The sequence below is a fragment of the Pseudophryne corroboree genome, chromosome 6 (assembly GCF_028390025.1).
Source record: "Pseudophryne corroboree isolate aPseCor3 chromosome 6, aPseCor3.hap2, whole genome shotgun sequence".
Classification (NCBI taxonomy): Eukaryota; Metazoa; Chordata; class Amphibia; order Anura; family Myobatrachidae; genus Pseudophryne; species Pseudophryne corroboree.
The window spans coordinates 557,910,848-557,937,547 of NC_086449.1; the positions used below are offsets into that span (position 1 = coordinate 557,910,848).

At 42.3% G+C, this 26,700-nt stretch overlaps 1 protein-coding gene across 1 annotated transcript in view; it reads right to left on the reverse strand.

Moving 5' to 3' along the window:
• The window catches only part of LOC134934622 (dynein axonemal heavy chain 3-like), a 1,803,147-nt gene that overhangs the window by 1,079,216 nt on the left and 697,231 nt on the right, over positions 1-26,700 (reverse strand). Inside the window, exons 28-29 of the mRNA XM_063930015.1 lie at positions 24,997-25,105; positions 6,419-6,538 (exon numbers count right to left, since the gene is read on the reverse strand). Of these exons, the coding sequence (XP_063786085.1) occupies positions 6,419-6,538; positions 24,997-25,105 (229 nt within the window). The remainder of the gene's footprint in view (positions 1-6,418; positions 6,539-24,996; positions 25,106-26,700) is intronic.

A 26,700-nucleotide genomic window follows, 5' to 3' on the forward strand; every position in this document is an offset into this window, starting at 1 on the left:
TCTTACACTGCTTACTAGTGTATGTCTGTGCATCCTTGCCTACAACTCAACTTTCTAGTGAATAACACTGGTAAGATAAGTGGGGCATGTGCCATTGAAGAAGGAATGATAGGCTAAGGCTTATGAGAAGGTCAGTACTGGCCCACAAAATCCAGAGCCCCAAATCATACTCATGCACAGTGGTGTCACTCACCTTGAGTACACCTGGTGTGGCCAAAAAAAGGGGAGTGCCTTCATGAGATTGTGGGTTCATAGAGGGGGCATGGCTAATGGTCCTGGCCCCTGTTTTTGTCACTCCAGTGGTTCAGGAGATGCTGGCTTCCCTTAGAGACTGGCAGGCCTGCAGTGCTGTCTTCTACAGGGTGAAAGGAGACGGGTTTCTGCACATAATATTACAGTGCAACACCCATCTCCTGTCACTGAGCAGGAGCCAGCACTTTGGTGTCACCCCTCGGCGGATGACACATGGGTGCGGACAACATCCCCTGCAACCCTTCTTGTGACATCTCCTTATAGCAGTTCTTCCAGATGCTGCTACTGCTCAGCTGATTGAAAGGAAGAGGTGACTGTAGGATCTATGCCTGGGGCTGTATATAACCAAAATAGACCGGAATGGAGTGTGAGTGTGTGTGTGGGAGGGGGAGGGGTGTCTGGAGAACCACAATTGAAAAAAACATTCCATTAGGTGTGAGGGGGTCTACAGCACAATATGGTAATTATTGAAATAGAGGGGGTGTATGTAAACATTGACACCATTTCTTTTCTTCATGTTCATCCAATACTCTGCTCATCCACTTTGTGTCTGTCTCTGTCACCCACTTTGTATTAGTCTTTCTCACATGTGTTCCTTTGTCTCCTTTTCTCTATATGTGCCTCTCTGTCTCCCTCTTTTTGTATATGTTAAGCAAATTTCTAATTTTTATAATTTTTCTGAGTATCTTAATAGAAAAACTTTTGTCCTAGGGGTGTTGTGATTAAATTGTTAAGGCACTAAAACTGTGCTATGAACCAAGAAAGTTTGGCAACCACAGATGGGCTGGTGTCAAAATCATATTCTACACAGATCTATTTTTTTTTCTTTAAAACTGCTTTTTTTATTGCACTACATTATTAAATAAACATTATTAGTAATGGGAGAATTGTCACCTGTTTATTGCATGAAGTAGCTAATAGAAATGCGCGGCTTGGTTCTTTAGAAATCTGAACCCACCCGAAGTTTGCGGATCCAAACCCAACAGAGTCCTGGTTCAGAACTCACGAGGAGTCCCAGTATGAATGTTCCCGAGGTTCAAAATTAGAATTTTAAATCCAAATTTTGGGTTATGGATTAAAAAAATTACCTGATTTTATCTGTTTTTATCAACTTTCAAGAAATTAAAAACCCAAGATCCGAATTTTGATTCCCAATTCCGAATCAGAATACTTGAGGGTGGTTTTGCAAAACCAAAACATGAAGATGTAATTAGAACCAAAACCAATATAAAAAAAATTAGACTGCATTCATCTCTAGTAGCCAAGTACATGTTTAAGGTATGTGGTCACATTAATTGCATGATATAATCACACATAATAAAAATGAAAATGTACTATATGTGTTTGTGTCTTGCATAGATCAATAAAAATAAAACTACAATTTACTTCTATAATACAATTCAATCCCTCTTTAGAACATATTTAAATTAGTGATGTGCAACGGAAATTTTTCGGGTTTTGTGTTTTGGTTTTGGATTCGGTTCCGAGGCCGTGTTTTGGATTCGGACGCGTTTTGGCAAAACCTCCCTGAAATTTTTTTGTCGGATTTGGGTGTGTTTTGGATTCGGGTGTTTTTTTACAAAAAACCCTCAAAAACAGCTTAAATCATAGAATTTGGGGGTCATTTTGATCCCATAGTATTATTAACCTCAATAACCATAATTTCCACTCATTTTCAGTCTATTCTGAACACCTCACACCTCACAATATTATTTTTAGTCCTAAAATTTGCACCGAGGTTGCTGGATGACTAAGCTAAGCGACCCAAGTGGCCGACACAAACACCTGGCCTATCTAGGAGTGGCACTGCAGTGTCAGGCAGGATGGCACTTCAAAAAAATAGTCCCCAAACAGCACATGATGCAAAGAAAAAAAGAGGCGCAATGAGGTAGCTGTGTGACTAAGCTAAGCGACCCAAGTGGCCGACACAAACACCTGGCCCATCTAGGCGACATGACAGTAATCGTTGGCAGGTCCTTCAGTCCGGACCAGATGTCAGCACTCGCTCCAGACTGCCCTGCATCACCGCCAGCGGGTGGGCTCAGAATTCCTAGCCTTTTCCTCGCACCCCCAGTTGCGGGAGAATGTGAAGGAGGAGCTGTTGACGGGTCACGTTCCGCTTGACTTGACAATTTTCTCACCAGCAGGTCCTTGAACCTCTGCAGACTTGTGTCTGCCGGAATGAGAGATACAACGTAGGTTTTAAATCTAGGATCGAGCACGGTGGCCAAAATTTAGTGCTCTGATTTCAACAGATTGACCACCCGTGAATCCTGGTTAAGTGAATTAAGGGCTCCATCCACAAGTCCCACATGCCTAGTGGAATCGCTCTGTTTTAGCTCCTCCTTCAATGTCTCCAGCTTCTTCTGCAAAAGCCTGATGAGGGGAATGACCTGACTCAGGCTGGCAGTGTCTGAACTGACTTCACGTGTGGCAAGTTCAAAGGGTTGCAGAACCTTGCACAACGTTAAAATCATTCTCCACTGTGCTTGAGTCAGGTGCATTCCCCCTCCTTTGCCTATATCGTAGACAGATGTATAGGCTTGAATGGCCTTTTGCTGCTCCTCCATCCTCTGAAGCATATAGAGGGTTGAATTCCACCTCGTTACCACCTCTTGCTTCAGATGATGGCAGGGCAGGTTCAGGACTGTTTGCTGGTGCTCCAGTCTTCGGCACGCGGTGGCTGAATGCCGAAAGTGGGCCGCAATTCTTCGGGCCACCGACAGCATCTCTTGCACGCCCCTGTCATTTTTTAAATAATTCTGCACCACCAAATTCAATGTATGTGCAAAACATGGGACGTGCTGGAATTTGCCCAGATGTAATGCACGCACAATATTGGTGGCGTTGTCCGATGTCACAAATCCCCAGGAGAGTCCAATTGGGGTAAGCCAATCTGCGATGATGTTCCTCAGTTTCCTAAGAGGTTGTCAGATGTGTGCCTCTTATGGAAAGCGGTGATACAAAGCATAGCCTGCCTAGGAACGAGTTGGCGTTTGCGAGATGCTGCTACTGGTGCCGCCGCTGCTGTTCTTGCTGCGGGAGGCAATACATCTACCCAGTGGGCTGTCACAGTCATATAGTCCTGAGTCTGTCCTGCTCCACTGCCAAGGCCTGAGTTATCTGCTTTGCAGCAGGATGACTGCTGGGATATTTTATCTTCCTCGCAAAGGACTGTTGGACAGTCAATTGCTTACTGGAAGTAGTACAAGTGGTCTTCCGACTTCCCCTCTGAAATGACGATCAACTTCCAGCAGCAACAACAGCAGCGCCAGCAGCAGTAGGCGTTACACTCAAGGATGCATCGGAGGAATCCCAGGCAGGAGAGGACTCGTCAGACTTGACAGTGACATGGCCTGCAGGACTATTGGCTTTCCTGTGTAAGGAGGAAATTGACACTGAGGGAGTTGGTGGTGTGGTTTGCAGGAGCTTGGTTACAAGAGGAAGGGATTTAGTGGTCAGTGGACTGCTTCCGCTGTCATCCAAAGTTTTTGAACTTGTCACTGACTTCTGATGAATGCGGTCCAGGTGACGTATAAGGGAGGATGTTCCTAGGTGGTTAACGTCCTTACCCCTACTTTTTACAGCTTGACAAAGGCAACACACGGCTTGACACCAGTTGTCCGCATTTCTGTTGAAATAATTCCACACCGAAGAGGTGATTTTTTTTGTATTTTGACCAGGCATGTCAATGTCCATATTCGTCCCACGGACAACAGGTGTCTCCCTGGGTGCCTGACTTAAACAAACCACCTCACCATCAGAATCCTCCTTGTCAATTTCCTCCCCAGCGCCAGCAACACCCATATCCTCATCCTGGTGTACTTCAACAGTGACATCTTCAATTTGACTATCAGGAACTGGACTGCGGGTGCTCCTTCCAGCACTTGCAGGAGGCCTGCAAATGGTGGAAGGCGCAAGCTCTTCCCTTCCAGTTTTGGGAAGGTCAGGCATCGCAACCGACACAATTGGACTCTCCTTGGGGATTTGTGATTTAGAAGAACGCACAGTTCTTTGCTGTGCTTTTGCCATCTTAACTCTTTTAAGTTTTCTAGCAGGAGGATGAGTGCTTCCATCCTCAGGTGAAGCTGAATCACTAGCCTTGAACATAGGCCAGGGCCTCAGCCGTTCCTTACCACTCCGTGTCGTAAATGGCACATTGGCAAGTTTACGCTTCTCCTCAGACAATTTTGATTTAGATTTTTGGGTCATTTTACTGAGCTTTATTTTTTGGGATTTTACATGTTCTCTACTATGACATTGGGCATCGGCTTTGGCAGGCGACGTTGATGGCATTTCATCATCTCGGCCATGACTAGTGGCAGCAGCTTTAGCACGAGGTGGAAGTGGATCTTGATCTTTCCTTATTTTTCCCTCCACATTTTTTTTCTCCATTTTTTATTGTGTGGAATTATATGCCAGTAATATATCAATAGCAATGGCCTACTACTATATATACTGCGCACAACTGAAATGCACCACAGGTATGGATGGATAGTATACTTGACGACACAGAGGTCGGTAGAGCAGTGGCCTACTGTACCGTACTGCTATATATTATAAACTGGTGGTCAGCAAACTGTGCAAAACTGAAATGCACCACAGGTATGGATGGATAGTATACTTGACGACACAGAGGTAGGTAGAGCAGTGGCCTACTGTACCATACTGCTATATTTTATATACTGGTGGACAGCAAACTGTGCAAAACTGAAATTCACCACAGGTATGGATGGATAGTATACTTGACGACACAGCGGTAGGTAGAGCAGTGGCCTACTGTACCGTACTGCTATATATTATATACTGGTGGACAGCAAACTGTGCAAAACTGAAATGCACCACAGGTATGGATGGATAGTATACTTGACGGCACAGAGGTAGATAGAGCAGTGGCCTACTGTACCGTACTGCTATATAGTATATACTGGTGGTCAGCAAACTGTGCAAAACTGAAATGCACCACAGGTATGGATGGATAGTATACTTGACGACACAGAGGTAGGTAGAGCAGTGGCCTACTGTACCGTACTGCTATATATATAGTTATACTGGTGGTCAGCAAAATTCTGCACTGTACTCCTACTATGTACTACAATGCAGCACAGATATGGAGCGTTTTTCAGGCAGAGAACGTATAATACTGGTGGTCACTGGTCAGCAAAACTCTGCACTTTCCTCCTACTATATAATACTGCTGGTCCCCAGTCCCCACAATAAAGCAATTAGCACACTGAGCACAGATATTTGCAGCACACTGAGCACAGATATGGAGCGTTTTTCAGGCAGAGAACGTAGATATTTGCACTTGCAGCACACTGAGCACAGATATTTGCAGCACACTGAGCACAGATATTTGCAGCACAATTTGCAGCCCACTGAACATAGAAACTGAGAGGATGCCAGCCACGTCCTCTCACGATCATCTCCAATGCACGAGTGAAAAATAGCGGCGACGCGCGGCTCCTTATATAGAATACGAATCTCGCGAGAATCCAAACGCGGGATGATGACGTTCGGGCGCGCTCGGGTTAACCGAGCAAGGCGGGAGGATCTGAGTCTGCCTCGGACCCGTGTAAAAAGGGTGAGGTTCGGGGGGGTTCGGATCCCGACGAACCGAACCCGCTCATCACTAGTTTAAATATGATTGTAGATCTTATATAAAATATGTATGATATTAAGAAATTAAAAGGACTGTAATTCTGTATTATTTATTCCTTTTTCTATTTCTAATATATATACAGTATATGTTGTGCTTGTAGATGAGGCTGAGAAGTAGGGACCAATATATGTGTCTTACATACTGTATATTCTCCTATATTACACATTTATTTTTCATTTAGTATCCCTTTAAATGTAATTTAATTAGGTACAGTATGTCATCTATTTGAAAATTCCATACTATTGTAAGGCAGTAATGAATATAAGTATTATCTTGAAATGATGGTGGCAGCAAAAATAGCTATAATAATCATGGTTTAAAGATCCATATTTTTCATTAAACCATGTTATTTCTGATATTATGCTATGCACTGTAAAGGTGTATGTACACATAAAAGACCTAAATTTGAAAGTCAATATTATATTTCTGCAATTATATTTGCGCTTGCAGAATTGGTACTCACAGTGCATACTAAGTTTTCTGAAAAAGTGGTGTTAGAATTACCTCCAGCTCAATACGATTAAATTCATCAAAGCATGCCCAAGCTCCAGACTGTGCCAGACCTTTGAAGAATTTCCCCATGGCTTTATAGTCTAGTCCATCAGAGCAGTTAAAAACAACACACTGAAAAAAAAAAGAATAAAAAGGTTATATATTCATAACAAACAAGTATGGAGACTATTGCTAAATAAATCTAAACGGAGGAAATATAAATGAACTAAACACAGTCCAGTCTATATTCTTTTAATTAAAATAATATCATAGTGTTAAGTTTTTGCAGTTGGTACAGTTGACAACACAGTTAATTAAAAACAATAAATAAGAAACACATACATCTGCAAATGAGAGACAGCACGGAAAATAATTAAAAGTAATCAACGAGATTAAAATATTATTGAAAAACTTGGAAAATAGAAAAAAGTACAATGACATCAATTATTTTAATTTAGCAAAAGTTCAGAGCCATAAACAAAACATTGTTTGCTCTATTCATTCAGTTTATGATCTGTTTAAAGCTGCAGTTTGGGTTTACTAATATGACCAGTCCTGCAAAACAAAACCCATTAGATCTGTCTATATGACACATGGAGAAAATAATGTATTGCAAAGTTATTATTTTTTCTAGGATATAACTAATTTGGAAATGTAAAGTAGGCTAGTTGAGTCCAATACATGATGGATTACAATTGCATTCTCTCACTAATTACAGCCCCCACTCGTTTCACATTTGACCTCACACGGAGAGTTTATTACAGGAACAAAGTTATTAAATTTAGTCAAACTTGGACTGAAATCACTGCAGTTTTGAAGCTCCGCTGCCTAAAGCTGGCCATACATTAGGACGATTTAAGGCTGATGTCACAATTTTGATGCATTGAATGATAAATCTTTTGAAATCATACAAATTGTGCAGTTTTGCTGAACAATAACGATCCGATGCAGTATTCCTGAAAGGTCGTTTGTCATTTCTACAAATCTTACATGCTGAAGTAAGATCTGGCAATCTTGGTACCGATGTGGAAGCAGTGGATGTCAGATTGTCTGATCTATCATTAGGTCCTTTGTCTGACCTAATGGTATTGTTTGTCCAGGAGCTTGCCGGGAATTCAAGGGAAATCATTAGCACATTGCTCATTTGAGAGTCGCTCTAATGTATGGCCAGCCAAAGACTGTATGACAGCTGTTAGACATTCAAACCATCTTGGTTCAACAATGCAATGTTGTGTACTGTAGCATCTTAGTACTTTTATTACCACACTCCATAGTTGTATGGGACTATAAGCAATATCAAAAAATTAATTCCTGATATTTCGCTACAGAACTGGCAAGATCTGGACATAATCTCGATTAAATATTTATATGATAATATGAGTCTCAAATCCTTTCAACAAATACAAACACAATACTCTATCCCGGGTAAGGACTTCTATAAGTATTTACACATCAGACACTGGATTATGACAAACTCATCTCCTTCACACTCTTTCCCTTCTCCTCCACCATACAGTATATATACTATCTAAATTTTCCACCCCGGGTCATAAAAATGGCATTTATTTATGGTACACCACTCTTATGTCTGCTCATGATGAACCAAAACTTCAAATACAGGTTAGATGGGAATCAGAGCTGAATATCCAATTGTCAGAGGATGAGTGGAATAAAGTATTTTAAAATATTTTTAAGATGTCAAGATGCATCAACCATTCAGAAATAATGTTTAAATTAATACACGGCCTATACCATACCCCAGATAAACTACATAAAATCTGGCCAGCGTCTTCTAAGTTTTGTTGGAGACACTGCAGTCTGGAGGGTACTTTAACCTATATACTCTGTTCATGTCAGAAGATTAAACCGCTATGGAATTAAGTCTTTGATTTAATTAAACAACTCACGGAAGTCTCCCTTCCATTTCGACCTGAAATTGTAATTTTACATTATTTTCCACCTTCTACCCAGGTGGTAAATACTTATATAATAGAACATATACTTGTTGCCACCATGTCTGCCTTGGCTCAATATTGGAAAAGAGTTGATCCACCTAAGCTATCAAAGATTATAGCTAATGTGCATCATAACTTTGAAATGAAAACTATAGGTTTTAAATACTCTATGGCTGCATCTTTTCCTATAAGAAAATGGCTAGCCTGGTCGAACTATTATACTACACATATTGATCCAAGTGGGGCCTTGAATTAAGTAGGATAAGGCACTCTTTTTTTTCTTGCGCTATCAATACATATTTGACTGTTATCCAGGAGAACCAGCTTGACTTTTCTTAGTTTCATATCATCCACTCTAACGAGTCAGTTTTATAGGATATATCTCATTGGACCTAATGATATGAATCTTAAGGGAATGCACATACTGATTGATTGATTGATTGATTGATTGATTGATTGATCTACTTATAAGTTAGTTTGTTATTTCCTTTACTTTTTGCTTTGTTTCTTTTTTTTTTCTTTTCTTTTCCTTATTGTTTACTTTAATAGTATTAAAGATCGGATAGGTTATATAATACATATATATTATATTGACTCGAAAGGTCTGTAATGTAAAACTCTTTTCTTCAATAAATAAACTTCAGTCAAAATAATAATAGCAAATACTTTGCCTGTGTAATAACATTACAGCCCATCTTGAACCCAGTAATGCCTCTTTAGCCATAAACAGTGCCAGATTTTACCTAGTGGCTACAGGGCTGCCCTATCTGTGTGTCACAACTGAGGGCTGGTGTTGGTAGCAGGAAGCCTCAGTTGTAGGGGCTAACGGGTATGTGAATTTAGGAGGTAGGAGAGGACTCCTAGACATGTGCTGAGACAGTAGTACCAGATGCCCGAAGGCGTGACCACGACAACAGGAGATGCCTTTGAGGGTTTTTATAAATCATAAAAGTCAAAGAATGTGCAACCAAACAATAAATGTCACAAGTGAGTCTCTGAATTACAACTGGTTAAGACCAATAATCCAGAGTATAAGTGGAAGTGCTTTATGATACTTGGGAACACAGGTGAAACATAACGTGATGCTGGGGATCATAGGTAAAGCGTTAAGTGATGCTGGGGATCGCAGGTAAATACTCCACTGTTATGGTGAGTACTGGTAGTAGTGGAGACAGAGGATTGCTAGATATTGGCTGCTGGAAACCGGAGTCATACACTCTGCTAGCGCTGGGTGCGGGAACAAGGAAGGCAGGTTGCACCACAGAGCATCAGCACAGGAGAACTGGAGCTGCACCGCAGAGAGTAACCACAAGGGAGTCAGGCTATACTGCAGGGAGTGTTCACAGGAGAGTCCTTAGTGAAGCTGCATACTGGAACGCTGGAGAGACAATGGAAGCACTGACAACCCTCTGGGTGCTGAGACAGGATATTTATACCTGCTGGATAGCAGGGATTGGCTGACAATTATGCTCAGGCTCCGGCAGCACTGCGGATAGGTGAGGAGAGTATCATGTGATTCAATCCAAAATGGCTGCGCCCATTAACGGAGATTGAAGGGGAAAGAAGCACTCAGAAACCATGTGTCAAACGGTAATGGCGGCGGAGGCCGCAGCAGCAGAAACTCCATGCGCCCAGACGCGCACAGCGGCCACAGGGATGGCGGCGGCGGCCGTGGCACACAGAGGACGCACATCCAGCGGAAGACCACAGGCGCGGCAGTGACGGCTGCGACGGGGCTGAGAGTGCCACACCACCGTAAGTGTATACACTAAGGAGGCAGCTGAACCAGAGCTGCAGGCAATAACCATGAAATGTAACCCACAACATAGCTATAGCCTGGCCCTAGCTCGCTGAGCCAACCTCAGGAGACACCTAACAGGCAGGAAACGGCATCCAGTTACCCGGATCGTGACACTGTGTACTTAAGCCCTTCCATCAGCTGTAATTTACTGGGAGGGAAGGCACAATGCAGACCCCCTGGCCAGACAGGTAAGGAGCCGCAACTGGTCATTAATGAAGATATGTATAATACTCTGCATTGTGCGTATATTTGTATACTCAGTTCTAGAGCATTGGCAGTATGAAATCTACACTCTGATACACTCTGCAAACAGGCATACTTTCATCTTTATATCAGCCCTACTGTTTAACCCATACTTGCATGCCTGGCTTTATGAAAGGGCAAATAGGCCAATTGCATGGGGCCACGACCTAAATGGAAGTTTCCATAACTCTTATTTATTAAAATTTTATTTTGCTTGGAAAAAAGAAAAACATTGGTTCCAAATATTCTCCAAAAGTACTGTTCCTCTACCAGCAGACAACTGAAAAATAATCATTTGGTTCAACTTCTATCAGTTGCTCTGGGTTGCTGTCCTTTAATAAGGTTTAACTGGCTGCCAAAATTAGCTGAGACTCTGCCTTTAAAAAAATGTAATATCAGGATTGTAGCTAAGTAATAGTGAGTACACTTCCAAAAAACATTTTAGAATGGACAAATTTAAGTTTTTCTGCACAGTAGTTTCTGCACATACTAAAATAAACTACACTGATAGACATAAGGAAAATAAATATACTATGTTTATGTTGCATTGCCTTAGGGAATATTATGATAAAAAAAACAACATGCTAGCAGTAGCAGGCGGTCAGAACCTTTTAAAAATGTCAGGGGAGCTGACACAAATTATACGTTCATAAATTACAATCATACACTACACACTTTTATTCTAGCTGAGACTGAAAAACGATTTATATTACAAATTGATGTGTTCTAAATTAGCAATACAATATGCAACAAGCTGTTTCCACATAATTAGAGAGGCACAATAAAATGTTTTGTTTTCTTACAAAGGAAGAAACTGCAAATGGGGCAGTAGAAAATAGGGGAAAAAGGGAAAAACATCTAGAGTTCTTCAGTATTATGGTACTCACTGGTTATGTTGTACTGAAGGATACAATGCAACACATCCTTGTAGTGTTCATTATCCACATTCAACCTACAGTACAATGCTTGGCCAAATAAAATTAGATAATACAATGTGAATACAACAGTTTCAGTATTTATTGTTATTACAAATAACAGTGAATACTTGAAAATAAAGTGTCAGATATACTGTATGTGTTCCAAAATATCTAGTATCCAGACTCATCTGGATATCTAGGGCAGTGTTTCCCAACCGCGGTCCTTAAGGCACACTAACAGTCCTGGTTTTAGTGATATCCAGGCTTGAACACAGGTGACTTAATTAGTACCTCAGTTATTTTGATTTAACCACCTGTGCTGAAGCCTGGATATCACTAAAACCTGCACTGTTGGTGTGCCTTGAGGACCGCGGGTGGGAATGCCTGATCTAGGGGTTACTTTTCTACTACCCTCCTTGGAAGACCTATGGAATGACCTACATTAGTGAGGGAAGAACATATAGGACCAAAAAAACATAGTACACAGATGTTGTATGTATACAATGTTGCATTGGAGGTGGGGAAGATGTAACATGTGCAGAGATAATTATATATGGGTGTGTTATATTGTTTATGTGCAGGGTAAATACTGGCTGCTTTATTTATACACGGCAATTTAGATTTCAGTTTGAACACACCCCACCCAAATCTTATTCTCTCTGCAAATGTTAAATCTGCCCCACCTGTAGTGCAACATGGTTTTGCCCAGTTGCTTGATAATTTGCTTTACTTACAAACATGAATCAGGCCCTAAACTTAAAACTTTATTCAGTGGTAGAGGGCAATATTGCCTCTTCTATTATGATAAATCAAGAATAACAAAATAACTTGATTATTTACTCATATAAACCAACCACATCATCGGTATATGAGAACGATCGCTTTTTAAATTCAGCATTCTGTACCTCAATAACATCCCACTCACCTCAGTGTGGAACAGAACATATCATTGACAGCAAACATCCTGTTTTGCCCCAAAATTTGCTTTGTTCTAAGAACAAGGATTTAGTAAACAATGGGCCTAATTCAGGTTGGCTCGCCATTGATAAAGAAATTGCAATTTCCCTTACTGCTTCTGCTAAAACCAGTGTTTTCTCAACCACTCTCACAAACAGACACTTCCTGGCAATCACTATGCGATTGTAGAATGCTGGCCCTGCAATCGCATTGTACTTGCAGACGCTTAAACACATACATTAAAGGCTATAGGGCCTACAGCATGTCGGACGCAGACACTGTAATCTTCAAAAAACTGGGACACCTACTTGCAATTTCTTTCCATCAGTGTGAGTAGCTTTCAGTGACACTCCTGCAAAACACCTTTGCTGGCAATGCCACCCTCAGTTATCTCCCAGAAACCCCCACTAAAATTCAAAGATAATGCATTCGATTCTGAACTGCATTTTGGAGCACTGGCAATCAGGATGCATGTGCTGTGTGCAGGGCTGCCATCAGGAATTATGGGGCCCGGGACTGGCAAATAGGCAGGTCCACCCCCCCCCCCCCCCCAAAAAAAAAATGTAAATAAATAATAGTTTTATATATATATATATATATATATATATTTTTTTTTTTTAAACAGAAAAGAAAATGTCTACATCCCCAGAGTTTTGCCCCCAGCACCATATTATGTCCCACACAGTAATGTCCCACACAGTATTGCTCCAGTACCTGTTCAGAGGGGAGCTGCTTGTTGTCAGGGGTTCTGCTTGTCCGTCCTTCCCTGCAGCTGCTGCCAAAGCCACTGGAGCCGCAGCAGACTGTTCGGCAGCCTGCTTCAACTAAACTATTGAAAATGTCTCTTCCAAAATGGCCGCCGCCTCGAAGAAGACAGTTATTAAAGGTACTATAGCCTCTTCTAGTATGTTTAATAACTGTATCCTCAGAGGCGGCGGCCATCTTGAGAGAGACATTTTCAATAGCCTGCAGGAGCTGGGCAAACAATGGGCGGCAGTGGCGGCGACAGGAGGACGGGCGGTGACAGTGGACCGATGGCGGTGGCGGGTGGGCAGCAGCATGAGCAGCCCGGGCCCTCCTCTCTCTGTTAGAGAGGCCAGGCCCGGGACAGCTGTACCCGCAGCACCCCCCTGATGGCGGGCCTAGCTGTGTGACTCAGATGCATGTGCAGACTTAAAACATTGGCAAACTGCATGTGGCATTGACACTGCATCTGAAACAGGCCCATACTCTAGTTGAGGGTCTGCACCTAGCATGGGGTTGGTGCAAGTCCTGATGGTGCTTTCAAAGGTTTAGACTGCAGATTCAAAAAGTGAGCGTTCCAGCCCTTGAAAATTCTGACATATGCTTGTACACAAGGGGAAGGACTTTTATTATCAGTAGCATAAAGTTGCTGATGTGTCTGCGGCAAAGGATAAAGTGGTTGTAGAAATGCAATCAGCCCTTTAACCACTTGCCTCTCATGGTTGCATCAGATGTGACCATACCAACAAGTGCTTTATCTGACCTGGTTGCACAGGATGCGACCAGTCAGATAAACAGTGTTAGGGAAACTTCCCTCCCCTGCTGCTCTCAAAGACTGGAAGGTCCCTCTGCTTCCCTGCACCCTCCCCCAGTGTTTGCCGTGCTCAGTCAGCATGGCAGAACCCCCAACCAGCTCCTGCAGACAATAGCAGCCGCTGGGAAAGTATAAAGCAATCCCCCCAAGCTGCCCCCAGCTCCTGTGTACCTGGCAGCTGTCCGTGGTGTTAAAAGTAATGTCGCGATGGTCGTGATGTTACTGATGCTCTGATGTTATCGATCTTCCCGAACAATGGGGGTAATTCGAAATTGATCGCAGCAAGAAATTTTTTAGCAGTTGGGCAAAACCATGTGCGCTGCAGGGGGGGCAGATATAACATTTGCAGAGAGAGTTAGATTTGGGTGGGTTATTTTGTTTCTATGCAGGGTAAATACTGGCTGCTTTATTTTTACACTGCAATTTAGATTGCAGATTGAACACACCACACCCAAAATTAACTCTCTCTGCACATGTTATATTTGCCTCCCCTGCAGTGCACATGGTTTTGCCCAACTGCTACAAAATTTCCTGCTGCGATCAACTTGGAATTACCCCCAATGTTCCGATGTTTGAGAAAAATATTTTTTTTAACTAAAATGATTTTGGATAAGGTTAAAATAATGTTCTTCACCTAATTCACTCATAAAAAACCCCTGATAATTTCAGTGTGTTTTTTTGGGGGGAAAAAATCAATAGTTGAGTGGTTAAGTGTCATTGCAGTTATTAAATAATTCTATTGCCTGATGTAGTCTGTCTCCTTTTTCTGTATATTTCTCTCTTCTTCTTTTCCACTTATACTGTATTTACCTATTCTTGCCTTTTCACTCTGTTTTGAAATTTCTATTATTATCTGCCCTCTCCACTTGAGTGTCTGCTGCTCCCTTTGGGGCTGATTCTGTGTCAGATGGATCACTGCTGGAAGCACCCTGCAAGTGTTTGCATACAGCCCAGGCACAGGTGCCAGTTTATGCATTTTGGTATACAGTATGTCCATCCTATTCTGAGTCAGACGGAGCTTGGAAAGATCTGTCTTACTGTTAAATTGGGCAAAAAATTATATTATATAATTCTCCATGCATATGGGGAAGGGAAGTCTGTTTCTGCTGGATCTCTTGCACCTAGCATGTGGCTGCTGCAAGTGCCAATACTAATGATGACTATTGAGGGATCTGGGATAAAATCATTGAGCATCATGGCTTCCCGCTTTCAGATACATGAACCCCCACATTAGCTGTACGGAATCTCACATTAGTATAGGTAGTAAATCTGTCTTCCACCACTATGTGCAAATATAGCCACTTTGCATGAAACCCAGAATCAGCTCCTATTTCTCTCTTTCTACCCCCTTTTGTTTTTTTATTTGTTTTTTGTGTGCCCTTCTCTTTTGTACCTTTTAGTTTACTAGTCACTTCTGCTTTTAGAAACATTCCCCATCGGCACCATAATGCCCTACCACCACCTCCTAGTCAAGACTTCCATGCCTTTGCCCAGCACCACCCTGTATGTTGATAGGTATGGTTCACAGATTGTAATGGTGCACATTGCTAAGCCTCTTCATATCACGGCTGGGCTTATCCCTCTAGATAAGTGTTGTGGCTCATGCGGAATCCTGCTAGCAACTTCCCAGCTGCCTTCTGCAACAGCCAAGCCACTCTTGGTTGAGTGATCTGGCCCCAGTAGCCACTTTAGATTTAACTACTGCTGCCTGCTTCAGGAGCGGGAGGCCTAGTAGACATTAGCCAAGTTTTGGGGTTTATAATGTTGTGGATGTTGCACCCTCCCTGGGGGCTGCATCTCAGGAAGGGGGAAATTTTTCTCCATCTACAGTCATGACAGCCCACCTTAACCCGCCACTTCCTGTATTTGGCACATTGCATAGGCAGGTGAGTTCTAGGCCTACTTTGGCCACAACCCAATCACAAATTATGTTTTGGTTCCCAATGTTTCTGTTACTGCTCCCCTGCCCACTCCTTATCAGCAGGGCTATGCACTATTTTCCTATTAATCTGCATAGCAAGGAACTTTTGTGCAGCCACCCATATTTTTTTCTGTCCCTCCTTTTACTGTGGAATGCAATTACATAATCCAGGCTCCTCCATTGCCTATGAGTCCTCCCACTCCTACACCGCCACCACCATCCTACCACCCCAAGTTATGTCCTTGTTCTGCTGCTTCACCTGCTATACTTTTGGCTGTTTCACTTTTTGTTGTCTCAAGCTCACAGGTTTCATCTGTGTCAGCTCAAACTGATTGTTACATTGCTTATTAATTGTTTGAACAAGCTACAGCAGGGCCGTAACTAGGGGGGCTAAGGGGGAATGCGCCCCGGGTGTAGGATTTGAGGGGGTGCTGAGGAGTTACAGAAGAGCAGGATTTGTTTTTTTACTGGCAGTGCTGCTCTAGTGAGACAGTAGACGGCTCTCAGGGCAGTGTCTCTGACCCACCTGTCAGCCCGCAGCTGGCTCCAATGCTGTGCGGGTGAGCTCCAGTACCTGGGATCTCTCCTATGCCGGCTACTGCTTAAACTCTCTTCTTTGCCATGCAGTGCTGCGACTAGCGTGCGGTGCACTGTGCAATTTATAGAAGCGAGCTGCTGGTGCTGTGTTTTTCAGCAGGCTATCGTCCCGGCTGCCTGCCCAGTACCAACCGATAACAAGCTACCGGATACACATCATTAAGAGGACACGCTGCCCCAGGTTTTTTGCATGTTAACAGGTGCAGTCACCGAATAGTATAGTGTAGCATATAGGGTATGTAATATAGTAGTGTATTGCAGTATATAGGGGCATGTTGTGCACTGATTTGGTATAGAATATAAGGGGATGTAGTGTAGTGATGTAGTGTAGCATATAGGGTATGCAGTGCAGTGTATATAGGGCCATGTAGTGTAGTGATGTAATGTGGTGATGTATATAGTGTAGTAATGTATTTCAGTATATAGGGGCATGTAGTGGTGTAGCATATAAGGAGATGTAGTGTAGTAATGTAGTGTAGCATATAGGGTATGTAATATAGTAGTGTATTGCAGTATATAGGGGCATGTTGTGCACTGATTTGGTATAGCATATAAGGGGATGTAATGTAGTAATGTATTGCAGTATATAGGGGCATGTAGTGTAGTGATGTAGTGTAGCATATAAGGGGATGTAGTGTAGCATCTAGGGTATGTAGAAAGTATATAGGGGCATGTAGTGTAGTGATGTAGTGTAGCATATAAGGGGATGTAGTGTAGCATCTAGGGTATGTAGTGCAGTGTATAGGGGCATGTAGTGTAGTGATGTAGTGTACCATATAAGGTATGTAGTGTAGTAATGTATTGCAGTATATAGGGGCATGTAGTACACTGATGTGTAGCATATAAGGGGATGTAGTGTAGTGATGTAGTGTAGCGTATAGGGTATGTAGTGCAGTGCAGTGCATAGGCGCATGTAGTGTAGTGATGTAGCTCAGCGTGCAGGGGATATAGTATAGTAGTGCAGTGGATAGGGGAATGTAGTGCAGTGATGAAGTGTTATGATATTGTGCAGTAATATAGGGGGTCATTCTGACCTGATTGCACGCTGAAGTTGTTGTTGCCGGCGCCGCAGTGTGCCAGAGCATGGCACGGCCGAAAGCCGTCATTGCCTATCGATCGCCTCTGCCTGATTGACAGGCAGAGGCGGTCGCTGGGTGGGAGGGGGCAGCACGGCGGCATTTGGCTGCCATTTTCGGGGCACGGGGTTCAACCAATGCAGGCGTGGCCGGACCATGCGGGGGGTGGGCCACAGTGGCTGCGTGACGTCACACGCAGCCGCTGCGGCTCGGGACAGCAACGAGTAACTACCGGCCAGCCGCAGGAGCTGCGCTGGCTGCGAGTTACTCTTCAAGTACAAAAGCATCGCCGCTGTGCGATGCTTTTGTACTTGTGCAGGAGAGGCCAGACTGATATGCGGGGCGGACTAGCCTTGTGCTGGGCGTCCCCCCGCATGTCTGGAAAGATGATCGTAGCTGTGCTAAATTTAGCACAGCTACGATCAACTCGGAATGACCCCCATAGTGCAGTGTATGAGGACACACAGAGGAGCATGTAGTTGAACACACTGGCGGGGCATGTGACGCATAGGGAAATATTGTCCAATAGTATCAAAATCATCCCCATTTTTCAAAATTCTTGATAATCTGATTATTTTAGTCTGACACGGTTTGTTTTTTGTTGTTGTTTCTTGTTTTTCTTGTGTTTTTTTTTTAGGGGGGACGGACAAATTACTGCCTTGCCCCGGGTGCCGAAAATCCTAGTTTCGGCCCTGGCTACAGTATGTGTCTTGTTCAAGTTTTCAGGAGTGGAAAGCTTTTAGCCAAAGTTAATTTAGACTGGTTTCTGGCTCTTGTCTCTGCATCCTGATTCCTTTAAGTATATGGATTTTCTCTTTAATGGCTTGTTTTATGTAGATAAATGTCTGCTGTTCAATGTCTTATTACTTCTTTGAGTGTTGTAGTTCTTTATTGCACTGGTGTGTGCGAGTTGGCACTGACCACTCTGGCATAGTCCATTACTTGGATGATTTTTTCTGGTTGGACCAGCCAGTAGCCCAGTTTGTAAAGAGATACTCTTTTCAGTGCAGGCTTTCTTTCCAGTTATGGGTGCTCCATCGCGTGGGAAAAATGTAAAGGCTGTCATCTTTCCTGTCTTAATTAGGTATCAAAATTGATACATTGCTGGGATTATGCCAATTGGCAGCGGAGAAAGTATTGCGTTTTCACAAGCAGATTCAGTCTCTTATGTAAGCAAAGTTTTGTTGAAGCAGGTGCAGTCTGTCAGGATCCTGGACTATTTCATGCATGTACCAAGTGTTCCTTGTACCTTACCTCCTGTTTTGCACGGGTTTCTGGATTTCTCTCAGTCTTGCAAGCTCCATGCAGACTTCAGTTTCCAAGCTGCAGCATGTGTCTGTGTTACTCTCTCCAGATTAAGACATCTGTGTAGAATATCTCTGTGCAAGTAATCAACAGTATCCTGTGTACAGTTTCTGTTCTCTCTGTTCATTGTGTCCATATGAAGTTCCCAGCAGCTGCTGCTATCTCCCATTCTCCTCCATGATGTCTGCTTTCTGGTGTTTGGGTCTAGTCCAGAGTTCCCTCCAAATCCGGACCTGGGCGCTGTCATCTTGGATTGTCAGCTGTCCGGACTGTCTTCCAATGGGATTGCTGGTGTGTCTCAGCTGAGTCTCCCCACCAATTATAAGATACCTGTGAGTATATAAACAGGATTCTGGGAACTGGACGTTGCCTGAACAACTGTTCCTCTTGTGAATGCAAGCTCCTATTTGCTGTTCTCAGGCTCTGTACTGCGTCCTCACTAGTCTTCAGTGCTTCACAGTATTCACCAGTGCTTACAGTGTCATCCAGTGCCGATTACCATCAGATATCTCTACTACCCCTTTCAGACCGCCAGCTTGTAACATGGGTTATTGCATATGAGCGTGCATAACCCAGGTTGATGTGTGGTCTGAAAGGACCCAGGGGACATATCCCAGGTCAAGCAACCCGGTATTTCAAATCTGGTAGCGACCAGGGTTGAACACGGTTTCAACCATGATCGCTGTGTGGTGTGAACAGGTTGCCGGGTTACAGCATTTGATCTTATTATATCTCCATTGGAATATAAACTTCACAGCAGGGCATATTCCTAGTACTGAGAATGATATTGTGGATATTTATTTGTATTTTCAATGGGCTAGGTTTAGGTTGCTACTGCCCTCTGCCAGTTTGTGTAATTTACCATGTCCTACAGTATGTCTGGCCTCTCATCAGGCTGACATAGCAGGGCTCACATTGGGGTTGGTATTGGGAGACTGGCGGGCGGAGTCCTGAAGGTCACCATATCGACCACAAGTGGGAATAGTCCCTGTTAGTCGGCATGCCGACTGTTGGGCTTTCCCTTGCTTGGGATTCCGGCATCGGTATAGTGACCTAACCACTTACCTCACATTGAAGGCATTGGATGTATGTGAAGACTTTTTTGGAAGCCTATAGTGACTATCAGGTTTTCCTTGTATCTGGTAGAATGGGATGATTCTATGCCAGCGGTTGCATGGGATTGGCACAGCCATTCTAAACTAGCTATGTTAGCTGCTTTGGTCAGTACCTCTTACTTTTCTAAACTACATGGTGTCACAACTGAGGGCTGGTGAAGGTGACTGGAAGCCTCAGTTGCAGGGGCTGACGGATACCGGAACTTGGGAGGTGTGAGTAACCTCCTAGACATGCACTAGACAGTAGCAAAGAATGCCCGAAATCTCATTCAGTGATTTTATTAAATGAAAAGTCATATACTGTAAGTGGTAATTTGGTGCACAACTGGTTAAAACCAGTAATCTGGAATGTGGAGGAAAGTTCAGTAAAGTAAAAATGAAGCTAGGGTTCGCTGGAGGATGAGAAATGAAGCTGGGGTTCGCAGGTAGATGAGAAATGAAGGATGGCTACTGGAAAGCCAGAGTTCAGACACAGATGAATCAGGGTAGACTGTAGAGGGTTAATCTCTGGAGAGTCGGGTTACACTGCAGAGTGTAATCACCAGGGAGTCAGGCTGAACTGCAGAATGGAATCGCAGGAGAAAGTCTGTAGTAAAGCTTACAGGCTGGAATCACTGAAGACAATGAAAGCACTGACAACCTTCTGGCTGTGGATGCAGCATATTTATATAGGGTAGCCTGCAGGGATTAGCTCACCATAGCACCTGGGCTCCAGCAGTACTGAGGATTAGTGGAATAGGGACATGTGATAGAGTCCATCATAGCTGCGCCCATAGACAGGAACAGAAGGGGAATTAACTACTATAGGAATGTGTAACAATGGCGGTAAAGGCCGCAGTAGCAGAATCACATGCGCCCAGCGGCGCGGCCAGAAAGACAGGAGCGGTAGCAGAGGTACATGGAGGATGTGCATCCAGAAGGGAGCCTCAGCAGCGGGACTGAAAGCGCTGCACCTCCGTAAGTACACATACTAAGGTGGTCAGCTAAGACCAGTGCTGCGAGCACTAACCTAGTTAAAGCCAAGCCCTGGCCCGCTGAGCCCACCTCAGGAGACACCTAATGGGTAAAAACTGGTGTCTCAGTACCCGGATCGTGACACATGGTTTGTTTGATCCTACCAAATCATTCCTGCTTTATAAAGGGTTAAAAGGAAGGAGCTAGGGAGTCAGCTGGTATGGGGGATGCACAGAAGCAGATGTTTTAATTGTAGTTTACTATGTGGAATTGTATGACTTTGTTGCTGTTCAGATAACCTTTTTGCTGGTGTTTTATGGAGCTTTTAGATTAGTGAGCTAGTTGCCATTAATAAAGGTTCATCTTCTACTGATCTGCTTTATTGTAATATTGTAGTTAAAAATTATTTTTTATAATGTCAAATCCATAAATCTAGACAGCCGAGTTGGCTAGGGGGCATTGAATCTTGGTTCCTGCCTATGTTGTCACTGTTATATGCTCAGCAGTTGTAGCTGAATTCTGTAAAGTGAATATAAGGGGTTACTTGTGGGGGGGGCGTTTTAATGACCTGTCCCCTCTATCTAAGTTTCAGTTTACTACATTATGTTAGACATGTTTGAACAATTTGGTCATGCCACAGTGGTGAATCTATAATGGGTGCAGTGTGTGGTGAGCATGGGACCCAGGGTCCATGGGGGCACATACCACACACCCACCCTGCACCCATTTTTTCAATACTTACCTCTCTGGAGTCCCACGTCAGTGGCAGTAGGAAATCACCAGGAAAAAGTGTGGGGCCATTTTCATGCCATTTTGTGTTTACGCAGTAGAAAAACAAACATGAAATTGGCCACAGCACCATACGCATTAGACTCTGGCATAGTGCTAGAGTCTACTGTGCTCCCAGTGCTCAGAGTTAATCTACTGCACTGCTGCTGCCTGATAGAAAGGAGATGGCCCAGACAGACTGCACATGGGCCCCCTCCTCTCTTAATATGTCCCTGACTTGCCAGCTGCAGATTATGGGACTTATTCATTTAGAATCGGGACAGCAATGTTTGCTGCAGCAGTGCAATTTTCCACTAACTCCATTTAAAGGTCTTAAGCCTCCATCACTTTGGGGTAATGAGGATCTTTCCAATTTTTGCCCTCTCATAGGTGTTCACCTTCATCTGAAACTCCCAAAGTTCCACCCCCAACCTTAGCTAGGTTATTTATGTATGTTGTGTTTATTGACTTTGGGACCTCTCATTAAGGTTTCCATGATTCTTGTTGGGTTTGGTTTGTGGGTCACTTAAATATTTATTGGGCTAGTAGGCACAATTTAGCAGGCACTTCAATTGTTAGAAACTCAGTATATCAGGTGACTGGGGCTGAGAGATATGCATTGGACCAGCTTACTGGGCCATCTCTGGCAAGTAGAAGTTTGTGTTGCATCTCTTGACTGGGAAGTCATACATTTAGATGCAAATTACTTAAGCTGTTGTAAAGGAGTAGAGTTGATTAATGACTTAAAAGCTGATCTTCAAGTGCTCTCTTCCTTTTGGTCTGGTTGGAGATTATCCTCCATTGGTTTTGAAGGTTATTACAAGGTTTGGCAGCCTTAGATAGGGTTAGGTGTAAAGTTAATGCAGTTTTCCCTCTTTGTGATTGGTTTGGGTGGTCATGTTATCAAAGACCCCCAATTAAGATATTAGGAGGTTGAATTTTTTAAGTTGAATTTTAATGGGCAGACAGTGTTCACTAAGGGCTTGAGTTGCTTATTGAGAGGATTTTTCATTTTTATAGCTCAGGTTAGTCACTAGCAGGTGGAATGATATAGTGTTTTCAGATGGTCTTTGGTAGAAAAGTAGTGCACTTTAGCAGCCTCTTGTGATGCAGAGTGGTTAAGTGTCACTTTTAGAGTAATGACATTCTCACCTCAGGAAAGGACCTGGTCACCATCCTCTGAAAGGACCAGTACTAGGCCAATTAAGGGGAATGGCACTGCCTAATCTTCTTTGGGCTATAGTAGGTGGCACCCCATCTTATATTAACACTCTTATCAGATGTTGGCCAAGGTTGCCCTGCTTTTTCTGCCACCTACTGTACCTAATTCAGTATTAATTTGATCAATACAATTAGGAAATTATCTCTTTTTGACAGATCTGTGTGTCCTAGTCATTATGCCTTATTGTAGTTATTGCTTATTTAGGTTAATGTTTAATAAAACTTTATGCAGTAATAAAACAACTTGGTAGCTTATTGCATCTAGAATTCTTTCTACCTTTGATGTTTATTTCAATTCAAATCATGCAGGCACCATATGTTTGACAATTTCATATGACCATGTGTCTAACTTTGTAAAATAAAATAAATAAATAGACTCCCATACATCAAAATGATTATATAATTTTATGAGTTAAATATCATTCCATGTTTAATAGTATTTTTCAAAACTTGAAATTGTATGAAAAGGTTAGGTTCATAGATCTATATACAGTATGTTTATGTATCTGTATTTATGTACAGTACTTGTATCATTGTATTTTTATTAACATACTCATGTAAGTCATTGCTTATACTGTATTATTTCAATGACTTTGTGATTGTCCATTATTGCTATTACCCTCTTAATTTCCTTATGTTGCTGTGGTGTGATTAAGGGGTAGATTTAATAAAGCTCCTAAAAATTAAAAGTGGTTTTGTTGCCTATGGCAACTAACTATATTTGTCTATCATTTCTTGTAACCTAGAAAATGATAGACAGAATATCAATGGTTGCTATGGACAACCTCATCACTTTTTATTATTAGAAGCTATCCAAATTCTACCCTAAATGTTCTGATATTTACTAAAAAAGATATGTTTGGTACTGTATAAACAGAATATGACTGTCCACCACAAAAAGCACATATTGCATATATAGGCTTATACAGTATGTGTAAATGAAGGGAGTAAAAACTTTACCCACAGTGATAACTTTTGACTTGAAGAAAATAATTTCTTTGTCATTTGTTTGTACATTAAAAAACTCAAACAACTATCATGTAAAAGTAATGCTTATGTTTTACTAGTTTTTAAATGTACTTATCATTATTATTATTTTTTATTATTAATAAAAAATAAAAATAAAAGTAATAACAGTAATTAATATTATTTCATTGACTTATCCATAACTGTATTAAATATATAAAGATGAATGGCTATCTATGATCAGTCCTTATGCAATGACCTGATAATGCTAAATGTAAGAAGCTGAAAAAAGCTTTTAAAACATCACCCTATGCTGATTTGCTAAGCAATGTCATGACTTTGTAGATCTGCCTATGGGACAGATATATTAAATAAATATTCTAGACCTTATAATTATATATTATTGCCCCAATGTAGGGATCACGCTAATATTGGTATTATAAAAAACATGCATGGACAGGGGCTCCACATCCCTGTGGTATGTTAAAAGCAGATTTTACCTAAGGGCTGCAGCCCCACCCTTAAAATCCACCCCATCCAGTGAGTTTTGTACGTTGGCTTCCCATTGGAAATGCCTCTTGCTAATCAAACACCAGGCAGACAGCCCCAGGCAGAGGTAATTTTTCCTCCCTTGGACTGCCAGTCCCGGAATGTGATCAGAGATGCAGAGTGCTTCTCATAGGTACTCTCACCTGACTGTAGCTAATGCAGTCCCTAGAATACATTGATTATGTGTATTCGTCAAAAGCGGTGCCTGCCAGATCCATTTCGCAATGCACCAGCCGCCCACTGCAACAGTCTGGACATATTCCATGTTATTAATTACATGTAGGAAAATACTAAGGGCCAATAATTATTCATTGGCTTCATTTTATATAAATCAGTTTTCATTTTATGTAAAGTGGAAAGCAATTTATGTGACGGTAACATTCAAAGTAATGTATTGTATTACTGGGATGATGCCACTGTTAGCCCTTCTTATCACCTATACCAGTGATGGCTAACCTTGACACTCCAGATGTTGTTAAACTACATATCCCAGCATGCCCTGCTACAGTTTTGCTATTTGGCCATGCTAAAACTGATGCAGGGCATGCTGGGATGTGTAGTTCAACAACAGCTGGAGTGTCAAGGTTAGTCATCACTGACCTATACCAAACACTTCATATTATCCCTGCTGTTAACTGCATTAACAATTGCATTGTAGAAAAAGTATTTGTAAAAGTCTTACTGTACCTGTTTAGCTACTGCCCTAGCCAAGTCTTTACAGGTCTCAGTCTTGCCTGTTCCTGCTGGTCCTTCTGGTGCCCCTCCTAGGTTTAGCTGTAGAGCTCCCATTAGTGTTCTGAAACACAGGCATAACACAGAACATGATTCTTTAATAACACAGATCAAAATGTTATTTAAGTCAAACTGCAACATTGGTGAAACTTTTAAGTACATAAAGAAAATGAGAATAAACAAAATTACATTTTAATATCTTTTAGTGGAAAGTCTTCATATGTTATACTCCCCAAAGAGCTTTTTAAACTCCATTAATGCTCAGAAGTAATGTAAAAGAGTAGGGTTTTTGGCTGGAATAGAGAGGTCATTACCATCCAAAACAATTCCGTGAATATTAGTTAGAATAAATAAAATGCTTTTTACAGAAAGGAGCTTTTGTTCCGCTATAATGTAGTACTGTTACATGCGTTTATTTGTTTATTTTTGTTAGGACATTTGCAGGAACTAAATATAGGCATTATGAGCAGTAATACCGTATATTCATGTAATTGCCATCTATTATTTCAGCTATTGCTCAGACATTATTGTACAATTTTGGTTTGAAATATGGAGCACAGTCAGGAAATCCCCCCAGTGGGCCCCACTGCTTTTGGGCCCACCTGCTCCTCTAGGGACCAGGTTCCAGACTGTATCCTAATGCACTTTAATGATAAATTGTACATCATGTAAATTGGTGCTTTTTCATGCATTCACAGGCAGTGTTTACTATATATATATATATATATATATATATATATACATCCATGTATTGCCGGCACTCACTTGATAAACAGCATGCCCTGGTGCAGCATAATCGAATTCACAACTCCATGTAAGAAATGGCACTCAGAGTCAGCATATGTAAGCAAAAAGACGAATCTGTATTGAAGTTGAGTACTTTCGGGGACAGCACCCCGTCCTCAGAACCTTACAGCAGATAAGACAGATACTACAATAGCAAACTTACCCACAATTTAAACCTCCAGTCACCAATCACCACTGTTCAAGCCTCCCGCGGTTAAGCCAGCGTCCACAGCTGGGACCCGACGAGCGTGACGTCACCCGGCGGAAGTGGTCACGTCGCCATGGAAACAGCAGGCTTGCGCTCCACCAGGACCGGAAGACTGCGCTCCAAGACGCGCGGATCTCCCAGCGGCTGTCACTGCATAGCCAGTCACATGACAGTGACGCTGACTGAGCTAATCCCGGGATACTCGAACATAGGAACCGGCCCCAAAGACCCCCACCCTAAACACAAAGTGATAAACACGTACAACAGCATAGATATATCACATATGAATATGCCAACATACAACATGGAATTTAAAAACATACAAAAGCAGCAGTTTAGTGGAGACTATCTCCAATTGTACGCCGAGTACTCTCAATATATAGAGAAACCCAATGTACTAAAGGATACAGAAACATAATCACAGGTATTGGACAAAAAACTAAACATAAATGCCCCCCAAAAAAAGGTCTCAACATGTAGCTTACAATCAAGTATGCCATTCAAAATCATGGACAGAAAATCACCCAAATGCAAGGAGGCATATCCTACAGCAAAAAGAGGAACACCCAAGCTAATTTAAACTGTTCCAGTTTATCTTATCATTAAGGCCTCCTGGTTTGATGGTACCCAGCCTCACAATCCAACGGGATTCCTTAAGCAACAGG